General features: G+C 48.5%; 1 protein-coding gene across 1 annotated transcript in view; it reads left to right on the top strand.

Annotated features, from left to right (window-relative positions):
* LOC144173187 (uncharacterized) overlaps positions 1–26025 on the top strand; it is a 144735-nt gene that overhangs the window by 15143 nt on the left and 103567 nt on the right. The window contains exons 2-3 of the mRNA XM_077701718.1: positions 4100–4129; positions 17150–17156. Of these exons, the coding sequence (XP_077557844.1) occupies positions 4100–4129; positions 17150–17156 (37 nt within the window). The remainder of the gene's footprint in view (positions 1–4099; positions 4130–17149; positions 17157–26025) is intronic.

Genomic DNA, 26025 nt, shown 5'->3' with positions numbered 1-26025 from the left:
CTCGTTGAGCTTCGGTGAATTTCAAATCTGCTTTATTTTATTGTGTGTGTGCCGTGGGATTCACTTCGTCAGACCTGAACTTGACAGTGTTTACGGCGTTGCGTTAGTCGCGCCGCTTCCGTCGGTGATTGTGTTCTTGTAGCTCGTCGCGTTCGATGCATGTGGGGGCGTAGACGTCCGGTTTGTCCGGTGGCGAGCTGCGCTGTGTAGGGATGGCATAGTTCGGCGCGTTGAGGACGTTGCTTGAATTGACGTGCGCGTTGCGTATGGTGCGGGAGCCGATTGGCTTTTCGTTTAGTGTGCGGTAGCGTGGCGTTTTCGTAGGGTGGCATGGCTGATCGGTCAAAGTCGTTGCGGCTCCGTGCTCCCAGTCGCCGTGGTTGCTTCGAAAGTGAAATCGTTGTGTTGGGGAAGCGGGCATAGTTCGTCTCGTCCGTTCGGCCCACTGAGCAGGGCAACGTCGCAACAGTGGTGACTGAGCAGGAATGCCCCAGTCCCAACAGTGTGTGTGTGTGTGTTCGGGGGGGGGGGGGGCGTGGAGAGGGTATTGCTCGCAGTCGAGGGCCGCAGGGCACCCAGTTGCTGCCGGCGCTTGGCATCCGTTACAGCAATGTCGAACTGCGCTGCCGTGCTTCGTGTACTCGAGAACAAAATTTGCAGACACGTTTTTCGGAGGCGTGATAGCTTGCACGGACGTCACTGTATTGCGGTGTTGGTGGGTTGGTTGCACAGTGGAAATCTGCAGCTGTTATCTCGAGCAGTGCTGATGAAGCTGACAGCGATCTATCAAAACGTGTGGTGGCGTCGTTATGTGCAATCCACATGTTTTACGAGAAGGTCCAAGACGCGAGCTTAAGCGACAATCCCGGCGTCTGGCGTTGGCGTTCATCATTTCAAAACGATTCCTTCACGAGGCCTCCCACAGTGCGAGCTTAAACTCGGCAGTAGCCGCTAGCGAGGGGTGGTCGCCCGCCTGTAAACAGTAGTGAAGGTAGGGGAATAACAACGAAATTCACCGTCATCGTCAGCGCCGTCATTACACGGTGGCATAAACGAGAAGCGGCGAATGGGGTTGCCACTCGAAAGTAAAGCCATTCGAAAGCAAAACGCTCCTCCAGCGGCAAGATGCCAGAGCTCTCCGACAAAATATGCGAGGCTAAACAAGGCGTCGCACGCGTTCAACTGGATATTATGATGTCCGATTCCCAACTCACAAACGTGCTTAGGTGTACTCGGATATTTTATTTCCATTGCTGGGGCAAATTCCACCGCCCCGCCTGTACGGTGGGGCTATATGCTGACTTGTAAACGGCACTACACGAGACCATATTACTAGCGAACCTGAGCAAAATGTTTCAAAACGGGAACCTAATAAAACCATATGGGCGCACGTACATCAGCCAAATTTTCGCTTGAATACTCACAGCGGAATGGTGCGGACAATTTCGGTGAGACAAATGTTACAAACCACGCAGTCAGTTTGACGCGAGTTACGTAAATTAACTGCGACTGTTGAATTGAGCGGTTCGGCTCAAGAAATGACTACACAGCGTGACATGCGTCTACGGAAACTTCTGAAGACCGAAAAAGAGGGATTTCAGTACGCCTAGTGCGTGCATTGTTAGCAGCCTCCACCGCCTCCCCCCTAAAACAACTGGAAGGGAGCAAGCGCAATGAAGCCGCCACACGTTCACAGACCGCGTCAACAAAAATAACTGTGGCAGTCAACAAGTGCCATAGGAGAAGAGCAACTGCGGCCGCGTTTCCCGCCGGGTCCTGACCCCCTCGTTTTTCCCTCTTCACTGTGACCCCTTTGCTTACAGCGCCAAACAGGGACTGGGAAAGGGGGGAGGTGCAGTTTTCGTTGTTTAATTTTGCCATCCTTGACAGTAAAGCTGCACAACGGCACCGCTAAATGTTTGCGACTTGTACACGCGCGTCCGGACTCGAGCTCGTGATAAAACTTGTTGCACTACTGCACTCACGAGTGCACATACTCAAGAGAGCAAGCACTAGCAAAACCCGTATTCATGAGTATTGTACTCATGAGTACTGTGTACTCATGAGTACTGTGTGCTCACGAGTATTGTGTACTCATGAGTACTCATACTCATTAGTACTCAAACTCATGAGTACACATACTCATGAATGCTGTACTCATGAGTAGTGTACTCATGAGTACTGTAGTCACGAGTAGTGGACTTAACCCTGTACTCACTCTTCATCGTACTCACTTTTTTTCTGGGTGTGTACTCACTCATCATCGTACTCACTCGTGAGTTTGAGTACAAATGAGCCCAAATGAGTGGACTCACGAGTGAGTACGCCGACCTATGGCCGTGGGTCACCGACGTTTTGAGTCACGGCCACTGCGCGAACGGTCGATTGAGTCTTATGAGGACGGAGAGCAATCTCCAGCAAAGTATTTGAAGCGAACGTCATTTTCATAAGGTGCGCAGCCTCCCCGTTGATCTTGCAGACGTCGTCGAAAAAAACGCGCGATGCGGGCTCGAACGCTGCAGTAGAAGTAAACCGGGAATTCATTGGAACGAACGTCGAGACATGGCCGCCAGTTCGAATAAATATCCTGAACAGGAGGTCGGAGCGAGACGGCTGCTAACTGGTCGAGGATGGGCGGAGGTGACGAAAGTTCAACTGGCACAATTGGTGGTCGTTGCAGTGCGTCCGCGTAAGAAGTACCGATTGGAGCAACTGGGTGACCGTTGCGAGGACTGCCAGTCATTGACGCCAACTCTTCTTAGAAGGCTTCCCGCATGTCAGTTGCTGGCTGGGAGCCGCGGCTCCCGTGAGCGCACGAGCTTATGGAGCTTTGTTGTTGGAGTTCCTCGCGGATGATGCAGCATATTGAAGCTCCCACTCTGGCTCTGGCAGAAGACGAACGAGTCCTGTAGTCGGCTACAGGCAAATTGCGTGAAGCTGGTCAAAGCACTGACATGCGGCCCGTATGTCACTTACGCTGGATGGATTTTGCATTAAGGGGGCATTGAAGGCCAACTGAGCGATTTCCTTGAGGACATGACGGAATTTGTCTGTTTCCGACATATCTGGGCTAATCCTACCGTAAGGAGCGAAGACATCCTCAATATATGACGCGTACGTCTCATCGGGATGCTGCATGCGGGTTTCAAGTTTCTGCTTTGCTACATCCAAGCGAGCGAAAGGAACGCCTAAAATCTTGCGAAGCTCTCCGGTGAAGTTAGCCCAATCAGTTATCTTGTCCTGGGGGTTTAAATACCGTGTTTCGGCCACTTTGAAACCGTTTGAATGCGACATTTCCATAGTGTCCCCCTGTGACTCTGTTATACTGTTTCAGCCAGTGTTCACGTCGTCGCCACGAAGGCCACGGAAGAACCGAGGGTCGTGCTGGCGGCACGTCACCAGGAATGCCAACGAGGCAGAACCGGGTGTATTCAGCGCGCGTTCTCGCTCCAGCGGAGAGGTTTGTGCCGGTAAAAGGCAGCCCCAAAGGAGCTCCAAAGGAGAAGCTGGACTACGTAGAGGCCGGGATCAAAGGTAACCTTTAATACTTGTAAGGAGACAAGAGCTTCTCTCAGGGAGGTGGCAGATCGAATTGTTGGCTGCTTTACTTTCCAGATCCTGACTCAACAACCAAACGACTTGTGATGGGGATTATAGACAAATGATTATTGTAATGGTTGTAAACAGGTGAGAGATTGACTTCACCGGTGGATGGTGGACGGGAACGGTCTGGGAGAGAGAGAGAGAGAGAGAGAGAGAGAGAGAGAGAGAGAGAGAGAGAGAGAAACACCTTTAATGGGTAAGTGAGGTCAACCAGACTGGGCGCCCGACTTGCTACTCCAAATAGGGGTGAAGGTTGGTGAAAATATTTGAAAATAACTCTCACTTAATCATCAATACTCAAACACAAAGACGCACAATAAAAGTACACGCAATCACGCGGTATAGTCATTTGTGTGAGAGTTCATAGCTCACTCACAATTCCAGTGCTACGGAGGAACGTTAAAAGCGCTTTCGTGGCGCGACTTGCCATGCCGGTTGTGAGCCAGGTCCCAAGGAGGTGCCGCGAAAAGATCTGGGCGGACGCGGGCAGGCCCAGAGAGAGCTTAGCCCTGGTACGCTCAAGTTCGTAGCGAGGAAATGTGCAGAGAACGTGTTTTAGGTCCTCGCGAACTGTAAAGGTAGGGCACAGAGGTGAGGAAGCCTGGCGAAGTTTAAAAATAAAATGCTTTGTGTAAGCCACATTGAGTCGGTTGTGATGCAGGACACCATCTCGCTTGCACAGACCGCTGGGCATCCTAAATCGGCACTCTGGGCCTATTGTGTGCAACGGAACGTAGGTCTTTTTGGATCGGTCCACAGCAATCGCTGGGACCTCTTGGCAACCGATGACGCCGGAGTAGCTCCGTCTCGACTTGTGGAAAGAAACTGGAGTAATATTTTGGCTGAAATACGCAGATGCAGAAGCTCTGTCGGCTTTGTCGTTGCCAGCCACACCGCAGTGAGATGGAAGCCACTGAAGGACAACGACGTGGTGGTTGTTCAGTGCCTGCGTGTGCAGGCGAATAATTTCTTGTGCGAGCTGCTCTTGTGGCAGCACCATGAGGTGCTGAAGGGCTGCTCGAGAGTCGGTGAAGACTGCCCATGCCTGAACTGGAGCAGTTAAAATGTGTTGCAATGCAGCACGCAGGGCTATAAGTTAAGTGACTATTGACGAAGGTTTGTGACCTAGTTTTGCGGTAATTTTTGTGTGGGTTGATTGGATCCATATTCATCATCGATGCGGGTTAATGGGATGTATTCAGCATCGATCCATCCGTAAAAATGTGAGTGCAATTTTGGTAGGTACTAGCAATGTGCTCATAGGAAAAGAATTTCAGAGCAGGCAGGGGCAAATTTGCTTTCCTCTGGATTCCGGGAGCGGTTAGTGTTATTTTCCAGGAGGCGTATGTCCAGGGTGGCTTGGAATGCTCTAGTGGGCTCTGATACACTGGTGGTAGTAAGGCACATACCTCCGCTTCCAAGTCATAAGCCAGCGGGTATTCGATAGTCCTGGTCACAAACCACAGGTGCCCACGGAGGAGTTCTTGCTGTCAGAGAACGGTTGGAGAGAGGAGCCTACTCTCCCTGAGAGTCCCAAGGGTTGAAGTATTTTTAGGCACCCCAAGGCACACACGAAGCACTTTGGCTTGTAAGCCTTCTAGAAGCCGTGAGTCGGTTTTTGTGAGAGGCTCGAGGGCAGACAAGCTGTATCGAAGCAATCTCTCGCAGAGTGCATTGTAGAGCATGATTAGAGACGCCACCGAGCAACCTCCCGCGCTGCTGGAGATCATGCGGAAGATGGATGCGTACGCCTCAAGCTTGTGCCGCAGTTGCCGTATATATGGGGACCACGTCATGTTCTTGTCAAAGGTCACTCCTAGAAACGTGTGGCTGCCAACGCAAGATTTGAAGGACATATCGAGAGAGTTTTAAGGAGATACTGGAAGAGATCACGCCTAGTGAAGGCTATCGCAGCAGACTTCTCCGCCGATATTTCGAGGCCAAGTGCTGCCAGAAAGGTTGCCTTAGAGTTAATGGCTATTTAAAGCCTTGCGCGCAAAATCTGCCGGTTGCTTCCTGAGCTCCAAATGCATATGTTGTCGGCCTAAAGGGAAATTTCAACAGATGGTGGCTAACACTGCTCGATTCCAATTAGGCAAATGTTAAATAAAGTCGGGTTTAATTGCCTCCCTAGGGGACACCTCGACGCACAGTGTGAAGTGCGGTGTCACCATCTTTAGTGGACATGTACACTGACCTGCCGGATGCATAATTGCAGAGCCATACTTATATTCTACCTCGAACTCCGACGGACTTCAAGGCTATCTGGATAGCTTCATGCGATACAGAATCGAACGCTGCTTTAACATCCACAAAAACTGCAATGATGATGCGACGCAAGGCTTTCGCTCGCTTGACATGACTCACGAGGGCCAGGACATTGTCAATGCTGCTCCTGCCTTTTCTCAAACCAGATATCTGCTGAGGATATATGTGTCTGTTCGTCAAGCCCCAGTTGAGGCGCAGGTACATTATTTTCTCCATAAGCTCACCGACAGAACTGAGTATAGTAATCGGTCGGTAAGAGCTCATGTCCGTGTGTACCGTTCCGGGTTTCAGAAGTGGGACAACAAGACCCGATTCCCAGCTAGCCTCTAAACAACCGGACTCCCAAAAACGGTTGAAAATGGCAAGTAGGAATGTTTTGGCCTTGACGCGGTGAGACAATGCCGTCAGGGTCAGGAGCCGGATCTCGGTTAACTGACCTAAGCGCAGCTAACAGTTCGGCCATTGTGAACGGAATGTCTGTGCTAGCAGCATTACATTGGGAAGTGTCGATGCAGCGTGGAACAAGTGCTGAAGCCGTTGTTGGTGCCGAAGTGATTTTGACGCAAAATTCTTCCGCTACACTCACAACACTAACACGCCGCTTGAGGGCTATAGACTTCAAGGGACGCCGCTGTGTCGGCTGTATGTGAAGGGTTCGGATCAGGCTCCATATTCGAGAAAGAGGCTTTCGAGGGTCCAGTTTGGAGAATTGCTGCCATTCTCGTTTGGGCAATTTTTGTAGGTGTCTTTGAGTTAGCTTCTGCACACGCCTGAAAGCGCGTATGTCTTCTGATGACTTCGCTTCCCGTCGTTCTACTCTACGACGTAAGGCGCGGAGTTTTTCGTACTCAGCGTCAGCCATCAGCCACAGAGTGCGGTTTCGGCAGCTGCAGAACTTTGGTGGAGGAACTCCGAACACGTTTAATCTCGTTAATGAGATTTTCTACGACGTGAGAGATGCTTCCGATTCATCAATAGCAGCAGCATACATCCCCCTATTAAAGCAGCTGACTTCACGCCTTCGGTGGCAGCCAGAGACACTATCGAGACAAATGTATGTAGGTACATGATCACTCCCATGTGCCTCCACATCTACGTGCCAATGCGCCGCGGTCAGCAACTGGAGCGAAACGAAGGTAATATCGAGAGAACTTGATGTTTTGCCGAGAAAGAAAGTGTGGTCACCAGCGTTAATTACCGCCAGTCCATTCCGATGACACATATCAAAGAGGCCCCTTCCTCTCACTGATATTTTAATGCTCCCCTAAGATGGATTGTTCACGTTCAAATCACCAGTCAGGATATGAATGGGGGAGGCGGAGTAGCCTAGATGATGTCGTGGAGGCGGTAAGTGTTGAAGCCTGCTCGAGGGGGGACGCATGCAGCAATGACGGTAAATTAAAGGCAAGCGGTGTTCACAGTCACTGCCAAGTAATCATTTGAGGCATCTGGAGGCAAATTATGCTGTAAGAAGGTCAAGTCGTTTCTTACGGCGAGTGGAGCTCTTGTGAGTGCCGCACCAGTAGACGATCGAAACACCGTGTAGTCGGAAGCCGGATGTCATCAAGCAGCCATGATTCAGAAATTGCAATCACTGGGAAGCGGTGCTTATATACAAAGTGACGGAAGTCTGAAAGGCGCTGGCGGAGTCCACAAGCGTTCCACTGGAAAATGGTAGTTTTTTTTCGTAACTCTTGCATTCTACCGCCACTGTACAGAAGTGGAGCGGCTAAGTCCAGGATTGTGATGGCGCCACTTCACGTTCCCAGCCATCAGCGAAACGGCAGCGTGAGCGCCCACCAGCAACAGACTCCGGAAATCTCTATTCAGTTACACCCTCACTTCTGGACACTCTGCGTGCCTTTCTAGACCCCTTTTCGTCTTCCCCTATCGCCGAGGCCATCTTGATAATAATAATAATAATAATAATATAATATTTAGTAGTCAAACAGAAGTCATGTACATAATCAGGCCTACCTAAGCCGCAACGGGCTTGTCAGGCAGAGCCTGGCAGGCGACAAGCGTTAAAAAAAATTATATATGTTACAGTACGCAGTACCAACCACGAACAGATAACCATGCGGTATTCCCGAAATCTCTGGAAAGCACTAGCGCATGCGCCTTAAAGCCTTTTTCAGTTTATATTTCGAAGCATGCGCAAGAAAGTCAGATGGCAAAGTGTTAAATATAGCTGGCACATAATAACGGCGTGTTCTTTTCCCGTACCTTGTGGAACAACGAGGAATTGCGTAACGTTGCTTCGGTGTCAGGGACCGAGCAGGACTGTAACACGTTTTGACTGTATTAATCCAGAAATGTTTTAAGATAACGGTTTCATTTAGGAGCGAGGTAAAATCGGGCAACATCAAGGTTTTGAATACATTGTCCTCTTTCTCCATACACAAGTCATATGCTATGGTACGCAGCAAAAAACGCAAAATGGAATTGACTCGCTCTATCCAACGTAAAGAACAGTGACCATATACTGTGATACCGTACCTAAGCAAACTATAACAAAGGGAATGTACAATGACTTTTCGCAGCGAAAATGGAATAAATGTTCTTAATTTGTACAACAAAGATGACACAGCACGACTTTTTTTACATACATAAGCTAAGTGGGAATTCCAAGAAAGGTCGCTATCGAAATACAAACCTAAATACTTCACAGTGGACACATACTTTACAGGAATACAACTACAAGAAGAGCAGGCCGCTGAGTGTAAAAATAAAGATTGCGTTAAGTAAACTTTTTTCAATGGATTGTGAAAGCAAATCAGCTGTGTTTTTTTGGTATTAACATCAATGGAATTGGCCGTAAACCAATTCATAGTTTCCATTGCAGAAACTTGAAGCGACTTTATGGCGTCAGAATGACGAGAAGCATAAAACAAGAACCGTGTCATCGGCGAACTGAAATATTGAAGACGATACAGAATAGGCGAGGTCGTTAACATACAAGTTATACAGCAGAGGACTCAGTATAGACCCTTGTGGTACACCTGACCTAATAAAAGAAGCATTACTTGAAAATTTACCAATCCGAACAACCTGAGTTCTGTCAAGTAAGAAGTTTTCAAGTAGACGCAGAAAGTGGTCCCGAAAACCTAGTCTTTGTAGTTTGGTGAGCAGGAGGGTATGACACACGCTATCGAAAGCTTTACTGACATCAAGAAATAATGCACATGCAATCTGGTTACGATCGAAAGTATGTGGTGTGGTTGCAGACAGAGGAACAGGTGTCACCGCTGATTCTTGAGTATGTACTGCCGCTACCAGTGGTGGGAATTTCTGGTCCATATTCACACCGGGAGAAGATTTGAAAGGCGTCTTGTCCTGCCTGCTAGGAGGCTCTTTTTTACGATCATGTGCCCAACGCCAATAGACTTGTTCTCATGCTGTTCTTCGAAAGCAGCTTTCGCAGATTTGTAATCAGTGTTGTTGATGCTCTGCAGCTTGTAAATAGCTTGTTTCTTCTGAAGAACCTTAAAGTGTATGAACGTGGACTTGTTCTTCTCCCCGCAATTGGGACATTGGAGGTTTTCCGCTGTTCAGGCTGAACGGTCATGACGACTACCACAACGAGGGCACCGCTCGGGTAGGTTGAATGTGATACCCACACGTCTATATCGCTGGCACCTTGTGCACTGTCGCGGTTTTTCAACGTATAGAAAGACATGGTATCTCCTATAACCCAGAGTGACGTGCTCAGGGGCCGTTTCCGTGGCGAAAACAGCTTTCACATTTTCAGATTTTTCCCCTAGCCGCCGGTCATATTTCACAAGTATTCTCTGGAGTAGGGCATCCGGAATATCGACATCGGTGAGACCTACCGGTATTCCTTTATAACGCTCACACCACAATTGGTAGGACGGGGCTCGTATGCCTTAACTGGGATGCCGACAGTGCTGGTCACTTTCAGCAGACACTTGGTGGAGTCAGTGTTCCGCGTGTCCACGGCTAAGAGGTTGAGACGATGATTCGGGCGTACCTGGAGAACTCCTTCAGGGGCCATGGGCTCCAGACCGTCTTTCATTGCAAGCGGATTGAATTTAGTTATTATTTGAGCTTCTTTGATTCGCTTGAAGATGACTGTAAGACCATGTTTCGGAGGTTGTATCGCGGGTTGCCATCTCCAGTCAATTGCAGCTTCTTAGATTCACGGGGGCGCTTGCGTGGAAGCACAAGCTGGTAGCCTGAGGAGGCCTCCGCAGTCCCGTGAGCTTCTTCAGTAGACTTCACTGTGGCAACAGACATATCCGATATGTCAGAGAATGCATCATCTCTAACCGGCAGAAGGAGGCTAGCTGGTGATTCGGCAGATGCATAGGACGCCTGTCCAGCAGGTACCGGCATTGACGCCGTATTACTGAAGTCCAGGGAAGGTTCGGGAGCATGTCCGATAATCACCAGTGTAGAGGAAGCCGTTGCGGAGAAAATCACAGGCAGCGCAGGCACTGACGGCACGGTAGCGGGTAGGAGGGCGGTGGGAGCTGACAGTGTCCAAGGTGGTTGGGAAGTCGAAGAACCAGGCAGCGGCCCGTGTCGTACCGCGCCCCTCTGGGAGGTCACTACCTTGCTTTCCCAAACTTCAGAACTACGCGCACTTCCAATAAATGCGAGAAAAGGCGAAAAATTCTGAGACAGGCAGAGCAGAATGACGGCCTCTTGCGTTGTCTTCTTCTTCTTGCTAGGGTAGTTCAAGGATGCATTTAAGCCCACGATTGCACGAGTAAGCGCTGACATTGCCTGCTTTCCGGGGTTGGAGCGGCAACCTGGTCGCGTTTATTTAGGATGCACGGTGGATAAAACGATTCATGGGAGAAACGTGCACAATTTCACTTAAGCGTCCGCGACGGTCTGTAGAGACAGTTGTCGGGGACACTCGGTAATTCACAGATGAAATTTGCTCAGTGACGACGTAAGGACCAATATAGCGGGGCAAAAACTGCACGAGTAAGCACCCGAGTAAGTGAACGCTACGCGCGAGTAACCGCTCACATTCATGTCAGCGCTACTTACGTGTACTTGTGCACTTACTAGTAATTTGTTAATAATTATTAACAAATTCTATACAGATGCACCATTTTCACTGGGAATGGTACTACCCCCGCAAATGGTACTACCCCCATCGACCCGAAATATCCATACAGTCAACAAGCCGTCAAGGCTGATTTGGACCACCTGGTTTGGATATGCCCCAAATTCCCTCGATACTGGAATTTCACTTTCCCAAACCATAATCCGTCAACACATATCGATGCCCTCACTTATATGAACACAACAATAATCTTATCTTACAGTTCACCACAAAGAGAGGTCTAGCGCGAGTTATATAGTGATGGCCTACACCAGTCAATAGACCTTTACACGCTGTAAAATCCTCGCGTGAAAAAAACTCATACAACGTTCCGACGACCAGGAAATCATGACGAACCCCTTTCATCAATGACTACTCCCGTCCCAACTCCCCCACAAAGCCTCCGGGCGTTCCGTTTTCGAATAAGATTTAACAACCCATTGTCCTTCACCTGCTGCTGTGCTGCGCAGCCCAAATCTGTTGTTTGTTTCCGAATGTTCTTATTTCGTCCCTTTTAGAGTTAAAGGCCTTCCCCTCTTCTAAACCCTTCTCTGGGGGTCCACTTTGCTAGCCTGGTGGTTTACCGTTTGTCAGTGCCTCATACGCCAAAAACTGCGAGGTGGAGGGTTGCCTTATGCTGTCCTAATGGTAGCGTTCATTTGATCTTCCTCGGGGCGGGTAAGTTAGTGGTACGGTATAGCTGAGTGAAATGCAGCTCACGATCAGTGGCTGCAAGAGTCTTATCGTCTCTCCCCTCATTCCTACTGTCCTGTTGGTTAGGCGTTTTAGAATGTGAGAAACTACTTAAAGATTTTCTCTTTTTGGCCATTCTTAGATCTGCTCTGCCGGTTGACTCTAAACCCACGCCGAGCATTTGTATTTACACAATACTGCAGGCCAGAATTAGGTCAAAGCAGGTCTTACACGACTGTTCTATAGGAGGACCTCTGTACCGGTTTTAGGATGACTAACTTTTTCCGTGGTGCCATCCGTCGTTTGCCAAACACAGCTTGAGGCGGAACCAGAACAGCCGGAATAGCGAAAAGTATTTCGAAAATTTCTGTAATTAGATGCTACATACTCAGTTTTATGTTAGTTCTTTTCTGCTCATAATGTATGCCTTCCTTGAGTTTGGGGAGACTGGCGTTAACACGTTGCTCCCTGTTATAGTTTGGTGACCCAATGCTGGTGCCGGCATTAGTTCCGGTAGAAAACACCCCGCGGTTGCTCAGTGCGTAAGGCGTTGAGCTGCTGAGCCGGCGGACGTGAGTTCGATTCCCGGCAGCGGTGACCGTTTTCCTAATGGGAGCAAAAACGGAAACATTTTGGTGTCATTGTTTCAGCTCTCATCAAAGATCCTCAAAAATTTACACCATCTTCCCGCCAGGGGAACCATGGGGTAGATGCGACAAATCGGGGGTTTCCGTTGCGTTTCCGTTATGCTAGCGTGTCCATTGTTGTTGTGTGTCCATATTTTACGCAGTACGTTCACCCCCGATGCGTCGAATCTACCCCATGGTTCCCCTCGCGGGAAGATGGTGTAAATTTTTTACGGTTGCGCCGACCATCGTGATAGCAGGCCTGTTAGTCTCCATTCAAATCATCGGTGGTCATCGGAGGATGTCATCGGCGGAGCGGCGGCGGAACGACTGAGCGGAGCGGCGCAGTTACCGCGTTTACATGCAGCGGAATGAGAGAGAGCAGCGCATAGCAGCGCATGCGCATAGCAGCATGCGCATGTGTTAACCGAGCGCAAGCTGCGCGCTAACCCGCACCCACGCACAGCTGGCACGGTGACGGAGCGAGCGCCGGCGAGCGCTAACACGCAGATGGCGCTGCGGTGAGAGCGGCGCTAGCGCGCAGCTGGCGCGGCGAGGAGAATGGGGGGGGGATGCGGACTACACCGGACGACGCCGGAGGGACAAGGCGAGTGAAAGAGATGCGTCGCATCTAAAATGTCGACATTAGTATGGAGCCCTCCACTACTGCACGCCTCATAGCCCAGGTGTGACTTCCGCACGTGAATCACCGAAAATTTAAATTTTTATCTTGCAGTGGACAGGCGCTTTGATGTGATGGCGCCAGTTGCGGGCATGGGTAGCGACCGTGTCTATCGGCATCACTGCGCAGAACTTCACTGCGCAGGCACGACACCTGCTCAAAATGCATTTCCTTTCTTTCGTCTCTGCCGTAGTTTCATTGTGATCCTTCCCACACTTCAATTTCCGCTGCCCCATATCCCAGATTTAGGCGAGCCCTCGCCTCTCGCTGCCTCAGTCGTAGCTTAAGGGTGCAGAGATGACGTATTCCTGCGGACGCTTGATGGGTACGGCTGATAGGGGGCGGCTAGCAGCCACGGGGAAGTCGAAAAGCGGGCCAAATAACGCTATCGCCTTCAAATTGAGCATAGACTACTCCATTAAGAAAACCGACTGCTAGGTACACCAACGCGTCTACACACCAGTATCAGCCAGTACATGCCGTTAGCTTAACCACCGCCGACTGACAGGAATTTAACGTCCTGACCATCCACAGTAACTTTACGAAAGCCGCTGAAGGAAGAGCATAGATCTAGGTGCCACGACAGGAAAAGGTGCCGTCACCATACCGATTCCAAAATAGCCTGCCACCGTTACCTCAGTAGATGGCTATGAAGCACCGCTGAAGACCTTTCCATGGCTAGTTGACATAGTATTAGTCTGGACACCCGGACACAAACCCCGCGAAGGTAATGAGGTGGTACAGGGCGCTGCTCGGGCGCATACACCCCGGACGGTCATGCAAGAGGGCCTGACCTCGCCTGTGCTCTCAAGCCCGAACTGCTCCTTAACTACACCAACATCATGGCACAGAACCATCAAGAACCAATAATTACCAGGCGCCGCACCCAAAATTGACGAGGAACAAGGCCACCATTTGTTATAGACCACCCTCCTGCGCATCATTTATACCCCTACACCTGCCATTACAGCCTGGCACCCTGTGCCATCAGGTATGGAAGTGCCCCACCTCCCTCAGATGACCGCTTCTTCTTACGAGCTGCGGATGGCATGCCTAACCAGCCCGAAGCCTCCAGAAATATCTAGGGGGTCAGCTGCGGCCAGGACCAGGGAAGGTTTCCACCATACTCGGAAATTAAATACCGCTTTCATCAATCGATCAATTAGCAGTCCTGGGGACGGGCATCAATGGCCTCATGATCGCGTCATTGTCTCTTGGGTACGGTACGACTATTGGTCGCAATTGCATTAAATCAACCTAAGCGCCTGTTAGTGTCGTTTCGTGTTGGTATAGCACTTTTCTGTTTCTGTCCGTCAAAATGACGCATAGCAGTGAAATTTCACCACCAACGGACAAAAAAAAATTCATCCCTTCCTAAAGAAAGTTGCGAGGAGCGCGAAAGCTGAAATGCGTCCAACCTTCGCTTAAAGTGCGTCCAATCGATCGTCAAACCTGCAAAGATGTAAATCGCAAACGAACAACGAACCCGTGCGATGATTTTTCCCGCCATAAGTAAACGCATCTACGAACGATCTAAATGTATATCAATACGTGGTTCACGATAAAAATGTGCTTGATCCCTCTTTCATATGAATCGGTAAAACACGAGAGTGAAATGCGCCTTCAAAGGATCAGTTTAATATTTATTGTGCATCGATATGAACTTGCACATCGCTATTTATATTTCATCGGAATGACACCGTCAGACGAATCAACTTAGACACTGGAATGCACGCGCCAGAGCATTGCGTAAACCAGAATGAAACCACACGCGCTCGCAAACCATACGAACGAAACCGAACGGATTTCCAGCGAATCGTTAGATGAACGCACGGTCCGCTGCAGCGAAAAAGCTTTATTTATGGGTCTGTCTTGTGGGTGTGCTTGGCTAGCGGCGACCTGCTGGCGCGTCGCTTTGGCAAATGTGCGACCACTGCGTCCCTGCTCCGTGGAGTGTACGGCAGGCGGTTGCGTTGCGACGAGCTCAGCTGGCGCCAACTATCAGCGCTTATTAGCATCGGGATGCACTACTTCGCGTCACCTCCCTTAGACGGCAGCACCATCTGATTGGAAGAGGTTATAGGAAGGATATATGGCGCGTTAATACAGCTTTCTCTGCTTCAGCTCATGGCGCGGTGGGTAAAGCGCCTGGCTACTCCCGTTGCGGCGACGGAGATTCCGGCTCGAATCCTGGCGCTGTCTCGTGAATAGAACTTGTCCTGGCAATGTCATTTCGGTGACGGATATGATGTGAATCAGATCTTGGTGGATCCAGGAATAAAACACTTTCATGTTAAAACAGGTAATATACCACTGTACGCCTCCTTCATGATCGATGCCTGCATTGTCTTATCTAGAACCGTTCCTTTCTCGCGATTTTCACGTAGCCGTTTTGAGAAGTGGAATCCCGGTTTCGCGCACTCGCCGTGTGTCCAGGAATCTTGGCAGAAAACCTCTGGTGGATCAACCGGTGTATGGGGAAACGCATTAGTTTTTTTACAGGACGTCATCGGTCCCACTGAGAACGCTTTCGCTTTAAAAGGAGGGGGTGTGGAGAAAGGGACGAGCCGCCATGACCCGTTCTCATGCGTGCTTTAATGGAACACGGCACTGATGATGATGATGATGGTCACAAGGGAGGCGACTTGTCATCTTTTTCAACAGCGGGGATTCATTAAGAACAACTGTATAGTTTATGTTATCGAGGAACGCTGACAAAAGAGCGTACAGGAGAGAGCTGAAAGTGTCTCGAAGGAAGACCTGAGCAGGGCCAAAGCCAGATTCCAGATTACGTCATTGCTGCATTCAAGTGTGCCTCCAAGCAGGGGGTCGCACGAGATTGCCTTTTAACGTTTCGCTATGTAAGCGCATCGAATAGAAGATATGCAAAGAACGTGTTATCGCCGCTACAGTTAATTGGCTAATCTGCCATGCGTACGACTGGTGTACAATCGATCCGATGGGCAAATCCGCGGTTGCAACGGGCAGAAAAGAAGATGTAAATAATGGGCTTTCGGGGGCAGGCGGAGAGAATTATTCAGTTATAACAGTGGAAGAGAAAAGCTTTCTAGCCAGATGTGGATAATTCGACTTAAAAGAGCGTTTCCGTATCAGCAGGCGGGGGGGTGTGGACGAGGCCGCGGGACGGGCTTTCATAACGGACGCGCGCGCACAAAAGGACGCGCGGGTACACACTCCACGCGGCAAGGCCACGTGGTTGCGGACGACAAGATAGCGGAGTGTGCGATGCGCGCGCTGCAGGGCGCAAGGACGCGATGCGCGACGGCGGCTGTAGTCACGGTACGGCGATTACTACGTGCGACGGCGGCATTGAATGGCTCGGCGGCGGTGCCACAGTGGTCGCCGCGAGGGGGCCGCTTTCACTTGTTCCGGGCGGCGGGCCACTCGGGCAGGTGCACAAAAAGCCGCTGTGCAGAAGGTGCCGGCACGCTTTCTCCGCTCAGCGGGCGTGATTACGTAAACCTCTGGGCGCTGGGAATTCGTGGGCTTCGCGTCACGGAAGCAACGCAGAGCTCGAAACACTACGTAGCTAGCCGACGCTTCGATAGATGGCCTTGCAGCCGTAATTAGTCGACTGCAATGTCCGCCTGAGAAAGCCTTGGTCGCCGGTTGTAACGAGTCGTAGATGTCTTGACGAAACCGCCCTGACCTCGTCGGCTCGCTCATTGCACACCGCAGCCGAACAGGGCTGCTGGGCTTCGTCGCGCGTGGCAGGCACTAATGACACCTTATTACAGCCTCAAATGAAGACAGGTCAACCGAATGGCCCAAATAGTGCAAAAGTGATCAGCAGCAGTTCAACCAGTCCCCCCCTCTCAGAATTTCGATTTTTAGTGAACTTTCTTTCTTTACTAGCGTACTTCACCACAAATATTGAATTTACTGTATTAGAATCTTATGCCAGGCCGGTAGTTGGACTTGTTTAACGGGACAGACAACCGATTTTTGTGGAGTACATATTCTCTATCCCCAATCAAAGGTCATCACGTAAAGCACCTTGACGAGAAACGGTTTGGCTGATAACGCCCTAGAACTTTTTAAATCGAAAGTTTTAGATCTACGAGCCCTATGTGTTCCTCTCAAAAATAATGCTGGCAACCATGACATAGAGTAGCTCGGCAACATATTTTGGTCTGTATGTGAAATGAAAAATGATATTTAAAAACTTGTCCCTAGCTTAAAAGTTTGAATCGCAGGCTTTTCCGTTCCTTTGTATGTTTTTTTTAATGCAACGGTCTATTTTGCAACGAATGCGCCATCTGTTGGGATAGACGATAGGTAGAATCTGGCTTCACGTTGTGGAGGTGAGAAGTTCGATTCTCCCCGGGCGTGACGTTTTTTTTTTTTTTAGCTGCCGTTGGCGTATTTGGAAACGTAAATCAAATATTTTGCCAGACCAAACGCCCCTGACTCAGACAGAATCGTCTAAACTCCTTCACTGGGTCTGTTTACTGAACGCTGCCGTTGATTCTGGGCATGAAGGCTGTTAGCCACACTGAGAGCAACCCAGCGACGGCGGGTGGCGTGTCTTTAAAATTTTCAAAATAACGTTTATAAATACATATACAATATAACCTTGTTTAAATACTTGTGTTAAAAGGTTTTCAATACGTAAACAAACGTTTAAGCAGTTGCAGTAGCTGCCAGGTTTGCAGGTCACGTGACAGGGACAAATATTGTAGTGTCAAGTTTCGAAACTACGAAACGCCACTCTTCCGATTTCAGGAAGTTTGCTGCCAAATTAAAATTATTTTCGCCAATTTGTTTAAAAATTGCTTGTGGTTAGCGGGCTATATAAAACGCTCGCTTTCATATGAGCTAGAGAACATATACGCGACAAAAATCGGTTGTCTGTCCCTTTAAGTACGCGGGGGCTTTCTTCCTGAATCGAGGATGAGGAAAATTCAGTGATTTCATGCCATCCAAACAAGTCGTGTGTGAATGGCTGGCCTACGTGCACACGTTACATCAAATAAGTACCCGATTACGATTACAATAAAATTTTAAAATTGTAATTGATTACAGTGGTCAATTACAGCCCCAGAAAAGTAACTGAGCAAAATATAATCGAGTACTTTCGCGTTACTTGCCTTCAAAATTTGATTGCGGTAAGACAATAACACAAGTTCATTAAAACTACAACGTTGATTGATTGTAGGGTTTAACGTGCCGACGCAACGGAGGCGATGAGGCGCGCCGTAGTGGAGGGCTCCGTATTAATTTTGACCACCTGGGGATCTTTAACGTGCGCCGAAATGTCGTACACACGGGCGTTTTTGCTTTTCGCCTCCATCAGAAAAGCGGCCGCCGCAGCCGGTAATCGAGCCCGCGACCTCGTGCTCAGCAGCGCAACGCCTTAGCCACTGAGCCGCCGCGGCGGGTACTCAAACTACAACGTACTGTGGCTTGTTCTTAACGCATGTTCTTAACTTTCAACGTGTGCTGTTTTTCAAAGTTGTCATCGCTGATTCTTCCATATTTTCTTGTTAGGAACTGAGCTGCTACACGGAACACTCTCAGTCCATGCGCTGGACGGAAGGGTGGCATTATAAAGTAAAAACACCTTGCGCACTAGCTCGTAGTTCCGCAGTGCTCCCATGCTAGTGTCCATGACCTCTATGAAGCGTCGCGCTTCATAGCCTCAGAAGCCAAAGGAAAACTGGGCGCGGCATGCACCTGTGGTACCAGGCTGGGGAATCAGCAGAGCCGGGGACAACTTAAGAACGGCAACGGAAGTTGCCGCTGTACCTCATGACTAGAGACCCTAACTTTAGGCAAAATGCCTATTTTTTCCTTCGGTCCGTATCAAGCCTATTTAACATATAAGCACGAACTAAGGGAAGGGGAGCCTTTTGAACAATAGTTTATTGTGGCTATAGTGCCTATTCTGACTATATCGGCTTTTTAGTGCTATTTTTACTATATTGACCTTTTGGCGCCTATAAATGCCTTTTTTTGTGTTATACATGCCTTTTTTGGATGTATGAGTCAGTGTCCTATGTGCTCCTGACGCAGTGTGCCCGCAGACCAACAGCGAAAACTTCTGCCGGTTGCCCCATCTATTGCTAACGCCATTAAAAAACAAGAAGCGAAAAAAACGAACGAGACTCAGCCGCGTACACACCGGTCAAGGTGAAAGACGCCTCCTGGGGGTATCTACATGCAAATCTCAGACACCAAAGTTTTAAGGTGACGCCGCGAACACGTGCACTGTCAGCCGCCGACAACAAGTACACCCCCGGCTGGCAAGATGCAGTGCATGTAACACGAAGAATGAACGAGATACGGAGCTTTGGAATGGGGATCTCAGCACTTTACAAGTAATCTAGTAGTGACACCCGTCATCTACCGTGCCAGGTAATCCTTAAGCACTTTTTGAAACCTAGCGTTAAAGGAGTTAGTTCCAAAGAATCTTGCGTGCTGTCTACTGTTGATAATCGGCATATAGTGCACAGTCACTCAATGGCGTTATTCCAACAGCTTCGCTAATGACCTGCATCTGCAGGAGAGAGTGGCTCGATAATTTTTAGAGAACTATTGCCCTTCAGTGTACTATCCATGGGATTCATCGGTGTTGTGAAGAGCTGGGAAGGTCGTTCTTCTCCGTCAATGAATAATCTGTTGCAGTCAAGATATTCCTTCGAAGTGCAGTTACGTCTTCAAGCGGCGGTTAGCGATTTTGCCTCTTCTACCACCACCCCTTCTTCCACTTTCAGAAACTCGGCTGAGTGCTCAAAACAAACACAAAACACTTCAGTTCTATGAACAGCTTTGCAATCGCCAAAAGCGTCGCCGCCCAAAGTATTTGCACCACGCTATACTTCAACGGGCAGGGCACATTCGTATACTTATTTCGCATTCTTAGCAGAAGGCATTTCAGCAGCTGAGAGCTTTGGCACCACTCCGTCTGCTCAGCTTATTTGGAAGGTCCAGGACAGATCCGCCATGATCTCCGAAGGACCGGTTGATTAAATCTGTCTCGCATAAAATTTCTGGAATCCGTGCGGTAAAATATCTGCGGAATGTTCTCATCAACAAACGTTGTCATGTTCCAGATTTAATGAGGTCATGGAGCGCCCAGAAGTACAAGAGCTCTCCCCCCAACTTCCATGGACGTTGAGCGTTGTTTTTTTCGCACACAATTATAGACTGAAAGAGGGTACAACTTCAAGCAGAAAATCATTGACATTGGGGTTGTTTTGCATGCAATTCAGTCCTTTCTTCTGGTGGTGAGTGCCGCTGAATTTCACGTAAATTTAAATATGGGAACTCTTGTGCGGCCTATTTTCCCGAATAAAATAAAATTGCTTTGCCCCAGCACACGATTTGTCCGCGGTATTACTGCAAGTACACAAAAAATGTGCTAAAATATGCTTCTGGAGTAAATACGAACTCAGGCTATATATGCCTAAACTAGACTATTTAGTGCCTATATATGCCTAAATGGCTATTTTCAGTGCCTACTATAGGCGCCTAAAACCTCGATTTTTCGTGCCTAAAGTTCCGGTCTGTACTCATCACCGCTCCCGGATGTTATCGCGCACGGCGCAAGTAGTGCGTGTGGACATGGCACGAACCGTTTCCGTGATTTTTTGGGCCTAATACGATTATTAAGTGCTGCAGCGATGACAACCAAACTGCGTGAGTAGAGGGAGACGATATCACGCATTCATAGCAATCTCCTTGCAAAACACGCGCGCCCCGTGAAATCCGAGTCCGTCACTTAGGCGGAGTGTTACCGAGCATGAGTTATTGGTGTTCTTAACTTGTTTCCGAGTGTAGGTCCACTGCATGGCGAAGGCATGACCCATCGACCTCCAGCAGCTCCTGTACCGCGCCGCTCAAATCCATTCTTTTCCTCGGAATTTCCTTATTTCGATCCTTTGTCGAGTAAGTGGCCTTCCTCTTTTTCTAGACCTGTCTCTCGGTGTCCACTCTGCCCCCCTCGTAGCACAGCGATTGTCATTTCGCCTAATTACGTGGCAAGCCCAAGTACATTTATTTTCCTTTATTTGAACTATGATATCTTCTACTGTCGTTTGTTCTCTGATTCGGGAATCTCGCATCCTGTCTCTAAGTGTTACTCCAGACATTATTCGTTCCATGGCCCGTTGGGCGGACCTAAGTTTGCTCTCAAGTTGTTTGGTAAAGCGCCAAGTTTCCGCGCCATACGTCTACACCTCGCATTTATTTGTGAACTTGCCGCTGAAAGTTCTCCACAACCGACAGGCCCGGATGGTTTCGTCAGCAGGCCTTCCCATCTCTTCCAAAGTGCACCGTGTCAGCGCATGCGCTAGAACCCGCGGCCAAGTCCACAGCCAACGCCCACGCTACGAACCGAAAGCACACGAGGTCGCATTCCGACAATGGGAAGCGTTTTTTTTTTTTTTTTTTTTTTTCAATTGGCTGCACATTTTGCTGTTCCCCACCGCTCCTAAACCGTACCCCTCGGAACTTCAGCGTGGTCCAGTGGTTACGTTGCTGGCTTCACGGCGTAAATGTTCCGGGTAAGATTCCCGGAACCTCGCTAACATTTTTTTTCTGGAGGAATCGCGCTTTTCTGTGTACGCCGTACGGATTTGTGTCGGCCTAACAGCTCTGCTGCTAAAAACAGCTTTCTTGTTTATTTATTTATTTATTTATTTATTTATTTATTTATTTATTTATTTATTTATTTATTTATTTATTTATTTATTTATTTATTTATTTATTTATTATGAGGGATGGGCATAATTAGCTGGGTTGGGTTGCACCTGGGTTGGGTTGCATGTGCACCCAATTAGTTGGGTGCACATGTAATGGGAGATGAGGTGCGGCGGCATCTCACAGAAGGGGACCCCTACAGACAGGCCGAATATTTTCGGGACGACAACTGCTACAGAAGACTGGTTACAACTTGATTCTGAAAAAAAAATTAATTGATTGCCGGTAATTCATTATAAAAAATATAATTGAATTACCCAGAACATTACAGTTTCGAAGAAGTAATCGATTATATTACAAAATTACGAGAAACTGTAATTATTTGAAATAATCGATTACTTCTAACGCGTTACATAGTACTCTGCTGAATGGTGACAAAGAGGCGAGTCAGTCACATACTACGCATACTTGCACTGACGTCGACTGCCCGGTTTTTTCCCGCAGGGCTGTCGAGGAGGAACCAGGTAAACCTCACCAGGTGAACGAGCCATAGGCGCCGAGATCTCAGAAACACATTTATTCGAAACGAACACGCCTGAAGGATGCCAGAGCTGAAGTTAAACGAAACAAATAGGCAGGGCAAGTGGCGCTCACCATCGACAACAGTTGTACTACAGAGCTAGTTTCGAAGGGCAGTATCACTGCGTCATTTGAGAGGTGGATGAACGGTGCTACGGATGACACCCGCCGGTAACTAGACGACGCTACGGCTGAAGATGAAGCGGAATGAGCCGACGAAGATAAGGCTGTCGCAATCCTGAATACTTCCCGACGCCCTCCCGCACAATTTTCGGGCAACAATAGTGGAGGACCACTAAGTATGTTCTATTAAAATGAGACCGCGAAAGGCTTTCTGTCGTAAGGTCCCGCGACGAGTCCACTTGCGATGTCGACAATAGCCAGCAGCTTCGACATCGGACTCACTGCAGCTACTTGTTGCAGATCCACTATCCATAAGGATACGACACCACGTGCAGAGAAGCTAAAGCCCAACTGGGACTCCATTCTGCGGTGTACATTTCTGTTGTCCGCGCTTTTTCTTGCATTTTATTTTTTCAGTGCACGGGTAATGGAATGCGACGCAGCGAATAAGAATCGAGCACGCGCTAATTTATGGGCGACAGTCGGGTTAACGCATTCGCCAACCAACCCAACTAAAGCTTTGACTTGACTTCATTTATTTCCATAAAAGAAGTACAATTTATGGAGAAAAGTTGCGGGTAGGCAACTTGACTAGCCCTCAAATCCATGTTAACAGGCAGAAGCAGAGCAAAAAAGCACGAATAACTGCTTAGAACTTGCTACGAATGGGAAGGCGAAGGTCCAGTTGGACTTCCTGTTGGTATGCGGCTGTTGAAGTTTCTGTTGAGTTTTCATGTTGCTCTCGTCGGGCCGCTGCCGCCGAAAGCAGTTTCCTCTGGACGGCTGTTACGACGAGTGGCGACTGCTTTAACGTCTTCCGTCGTGGCGTACTTTCTCGGTCACCTGCGCCCGCGACTAGGGCCCGGTGCGTCGTCACCCATGGCGATGTCCAGTTAAGCTCTGAACCCATGCGGCGTCGTATACGAGGCGCGTCCAGAGCGTTCTATGGTCCGTCACCGTTTTCAAAAACCTCCGCCTGGGTTGCTGCTTGTCTTTTCCGCAGCGCAACCCCGGGGTCAAGCTCGGAATTTCTGTACGCCTTTCTGTACGACACGCGTTCCATGAAATATACAGATCTAAGGCTTTCGCCTTAAAAACAATCATCATCATCGATCTACTCAGGTCCACTACAGGACAAAGGCCTCTCTCATTGACCCCCAACCGGTCCTGTCCTGCGCTGCTCGAGTCCACTGTTTGCACCCAAATTTCTCTATCTCTTCCCTCCATCGGGTTAATGGCCTTACATTTCTTCTAGAGCCACCTCTTGGTATCCACTCTCTCACCATAATTGTCCACCTGATGTCGGTTCGTCTCATGGATGGCTAGCCCTAGCCCATTTATTTTTTCTTATTTTCACTATAGTATCATCTACTCTAGTTTTTTTTTTCTGATCCAGGTAGTTCGTTTCCTTCGCCTGAGTGTCACTCCTAACATTACACGTTGCATTATCCGTTGAACAGACCTAATTTCGTTTTCTGGTTGTTTAGTAAGGCGGCAAGTTTAAGCTCCGTGTGTCATCCCCGGCAATATGCAATTGTATATTTTTTGAGCGACAGAGGTAGCTTACTTTTCATTATTTGGAACTCCTTGCCGGGTGCTCCCCGACCCATACTTATTCTACGTCGGATTTCTTTCCGTGGTTGCGGTTACGGAACCTGACCGCAACCACGGTCAACTGGCCCTCACCCTGTGTCCCAAATTATATTCTTTTATAGCGTTTCGTCTCCTAAGCTGAAAAGGACGCCTTTGGCGTGATTATTCCTCATTACTTTAGATTTATTCATATTTATTTTTAGCCCCACGGCCGTGCTGTGTGATTGTTGTTCCTCAAGCATTGTTTGGAGGTGTTCTGCAGTCTCACTCAGAAAGACTATGTCGTCCGCGAACCTCATGTGTTCCTCTTTTATCCTTCTGTTTTCCCAGTCAAGCTTTCTAAATACCCCCTCTAGACATGCAGTGAATAGCTTTGGCGAGATGGTATCTCCCTCTCTTATTCCCTTTCGGATCGGAAATTAATCGCATTGCTTGTGGAGGGTTATCATACCCGCGCATGCCTTAGTGTGTACTCTAGAAGTCTTATGGAGGTCCTCCTCTATTCCCGTGTCTTTTAATGCTTCTACACGCTGTGGTGAGTACGGAATCAAATGCTTTCTCATAACCTGTAAATGCCATGTAAAGGGGTTCAGTGCACTCTGCGGATTTCTCTATCCCTTGATTGACGACATGGATGTGAACCATGGTTGACTACCCTATCCTAAACCCAGCCTGCTCTCTGTCACCTATGCGGCTAACTATAACTTTGTTAAACAGCTTGTAAACAACTGAGGGTAGGCTGATGGGACTGTAATTTTTTAGGTCTTTGGTATCTCCCTTCTTGTTAATCAGAATAATGTTGGTGCCATTCCAGGCTATAGGCACTTTTTGAGTGTTTCCATTCCAAAATAGTACAGAAAGTTTTTCCAGCACAATATCTCTTTACTCCTTCAAAAAATCCACGGTTATGCCGTCATAACCTGCAGCTTTTCCTATTTCCATGCCTTTGAGAGCATTTCGTACTTCTTTTTTAGTTACTAGTTGGACATCGCAAGTTGAGCTTGTATTCTCAGTAATTTCCTCTGGCCTAACGTCACTTGCATACAGCCAGGTGCAAAATCTTTCTGCTAACTTGGTTATCTCGTCCAAGTTGTGCGTAATGTTTCCCTGGTTATCTCTGAGTGCCTAGGACCTGTCTTGCCGACTGCTAGCGTAGCTGCTTTCAAGCTTCCCCCTATTTGCAGAGTTTCCTCGATGACTGCCATGTTATATGCACAAATGTCGTTTGTTTTACTTCTGACGTTCTACAGCTCGGCTAATTAAATCTCATCCGCCCTACTTGACAGTTTTATGGTCTTGCGTTTGGCAATTAGTTCTGTTTTATTAGTTTTTCAGTACGCTTAGATGTTGCTACTCACATGTGGGTCGCAACGATACTGGCACATGTCATGCCTGTTTCACTGTGAACACAGTGCCGGGCGTTCAGGAACAGATAAAGTTACAAAATAACTAAATGTAATCATTTATTCTAACTAATTTGGTAGAAATTTCGTATTGGCAGCGGAATGGCCGGTAATGTTCTATGCGGAGAACACCGAGCAAACTAAAAACTTTGTATATAGATCTGTGCCATGCATACGAAATATACTTATTTTTCTTATAACAAGCACAATATGTTTTTTGAGATAGATTAAAAAGCCAAGTATTCGTGTTGTAATGAATTTCAAGTATTCTAGTTGAAATACATGATCTAGCTGCGCATAGCCTTTATGCCTTTTTAATGTAATCTATAAACTTCGGTACTGGAAGGGAAAGGTAATCTAAAATATTTTATTTCTTCGCACAGCTCATACGTTCACCGACAATTTCACGAATTTGCTTCGCGTAAGGTTTGGAAAACGTAATTACAAAGAAGAACGTGCAATACAGCGGCGTACGCTGTCTTCCCCACAGCATGCAGAATGGAATACCTTGGTTCTTGACCCAGGGCTCCGTGCGATTTGACATGGGCAACGGAAAGGGAAGCAGCTGGCCCGGTGGGTCTGTGTCTCCGAGGTGCACCTCCAGGGTCGCCCTCCTCGTTGACATGGGCGTCGTGGTTTCGGAAGCACCGCCACCCGCAGTAAACCCCGTCTTGCCGGTGGATGGTGGTTCGGTGGTTGCTCCTCCTTCAG

Source organism: Haemaphysalis longicornis, unplaced genomic scaffold, assembly GCF_048455015.1.
Source record: "Haemaphysalis longicornis isolate Haplotype H1 unplaced genomic scaffold, Haemaphysalis longicornis Haplotype H1 scaffold_1, whole genome shotgun sequence".
Lineage (NCBI taxonomy): Eukaryota > Metazoa > Arthropoda > Arachnida > Ixodida > Ixodidae > Haemaphysalis > Haemaphysalis longicornis.
Note: the sequence above shows the minus strand (reverse complement) of the source record. Positions and strands in the feature narration are given on the sequence as shown.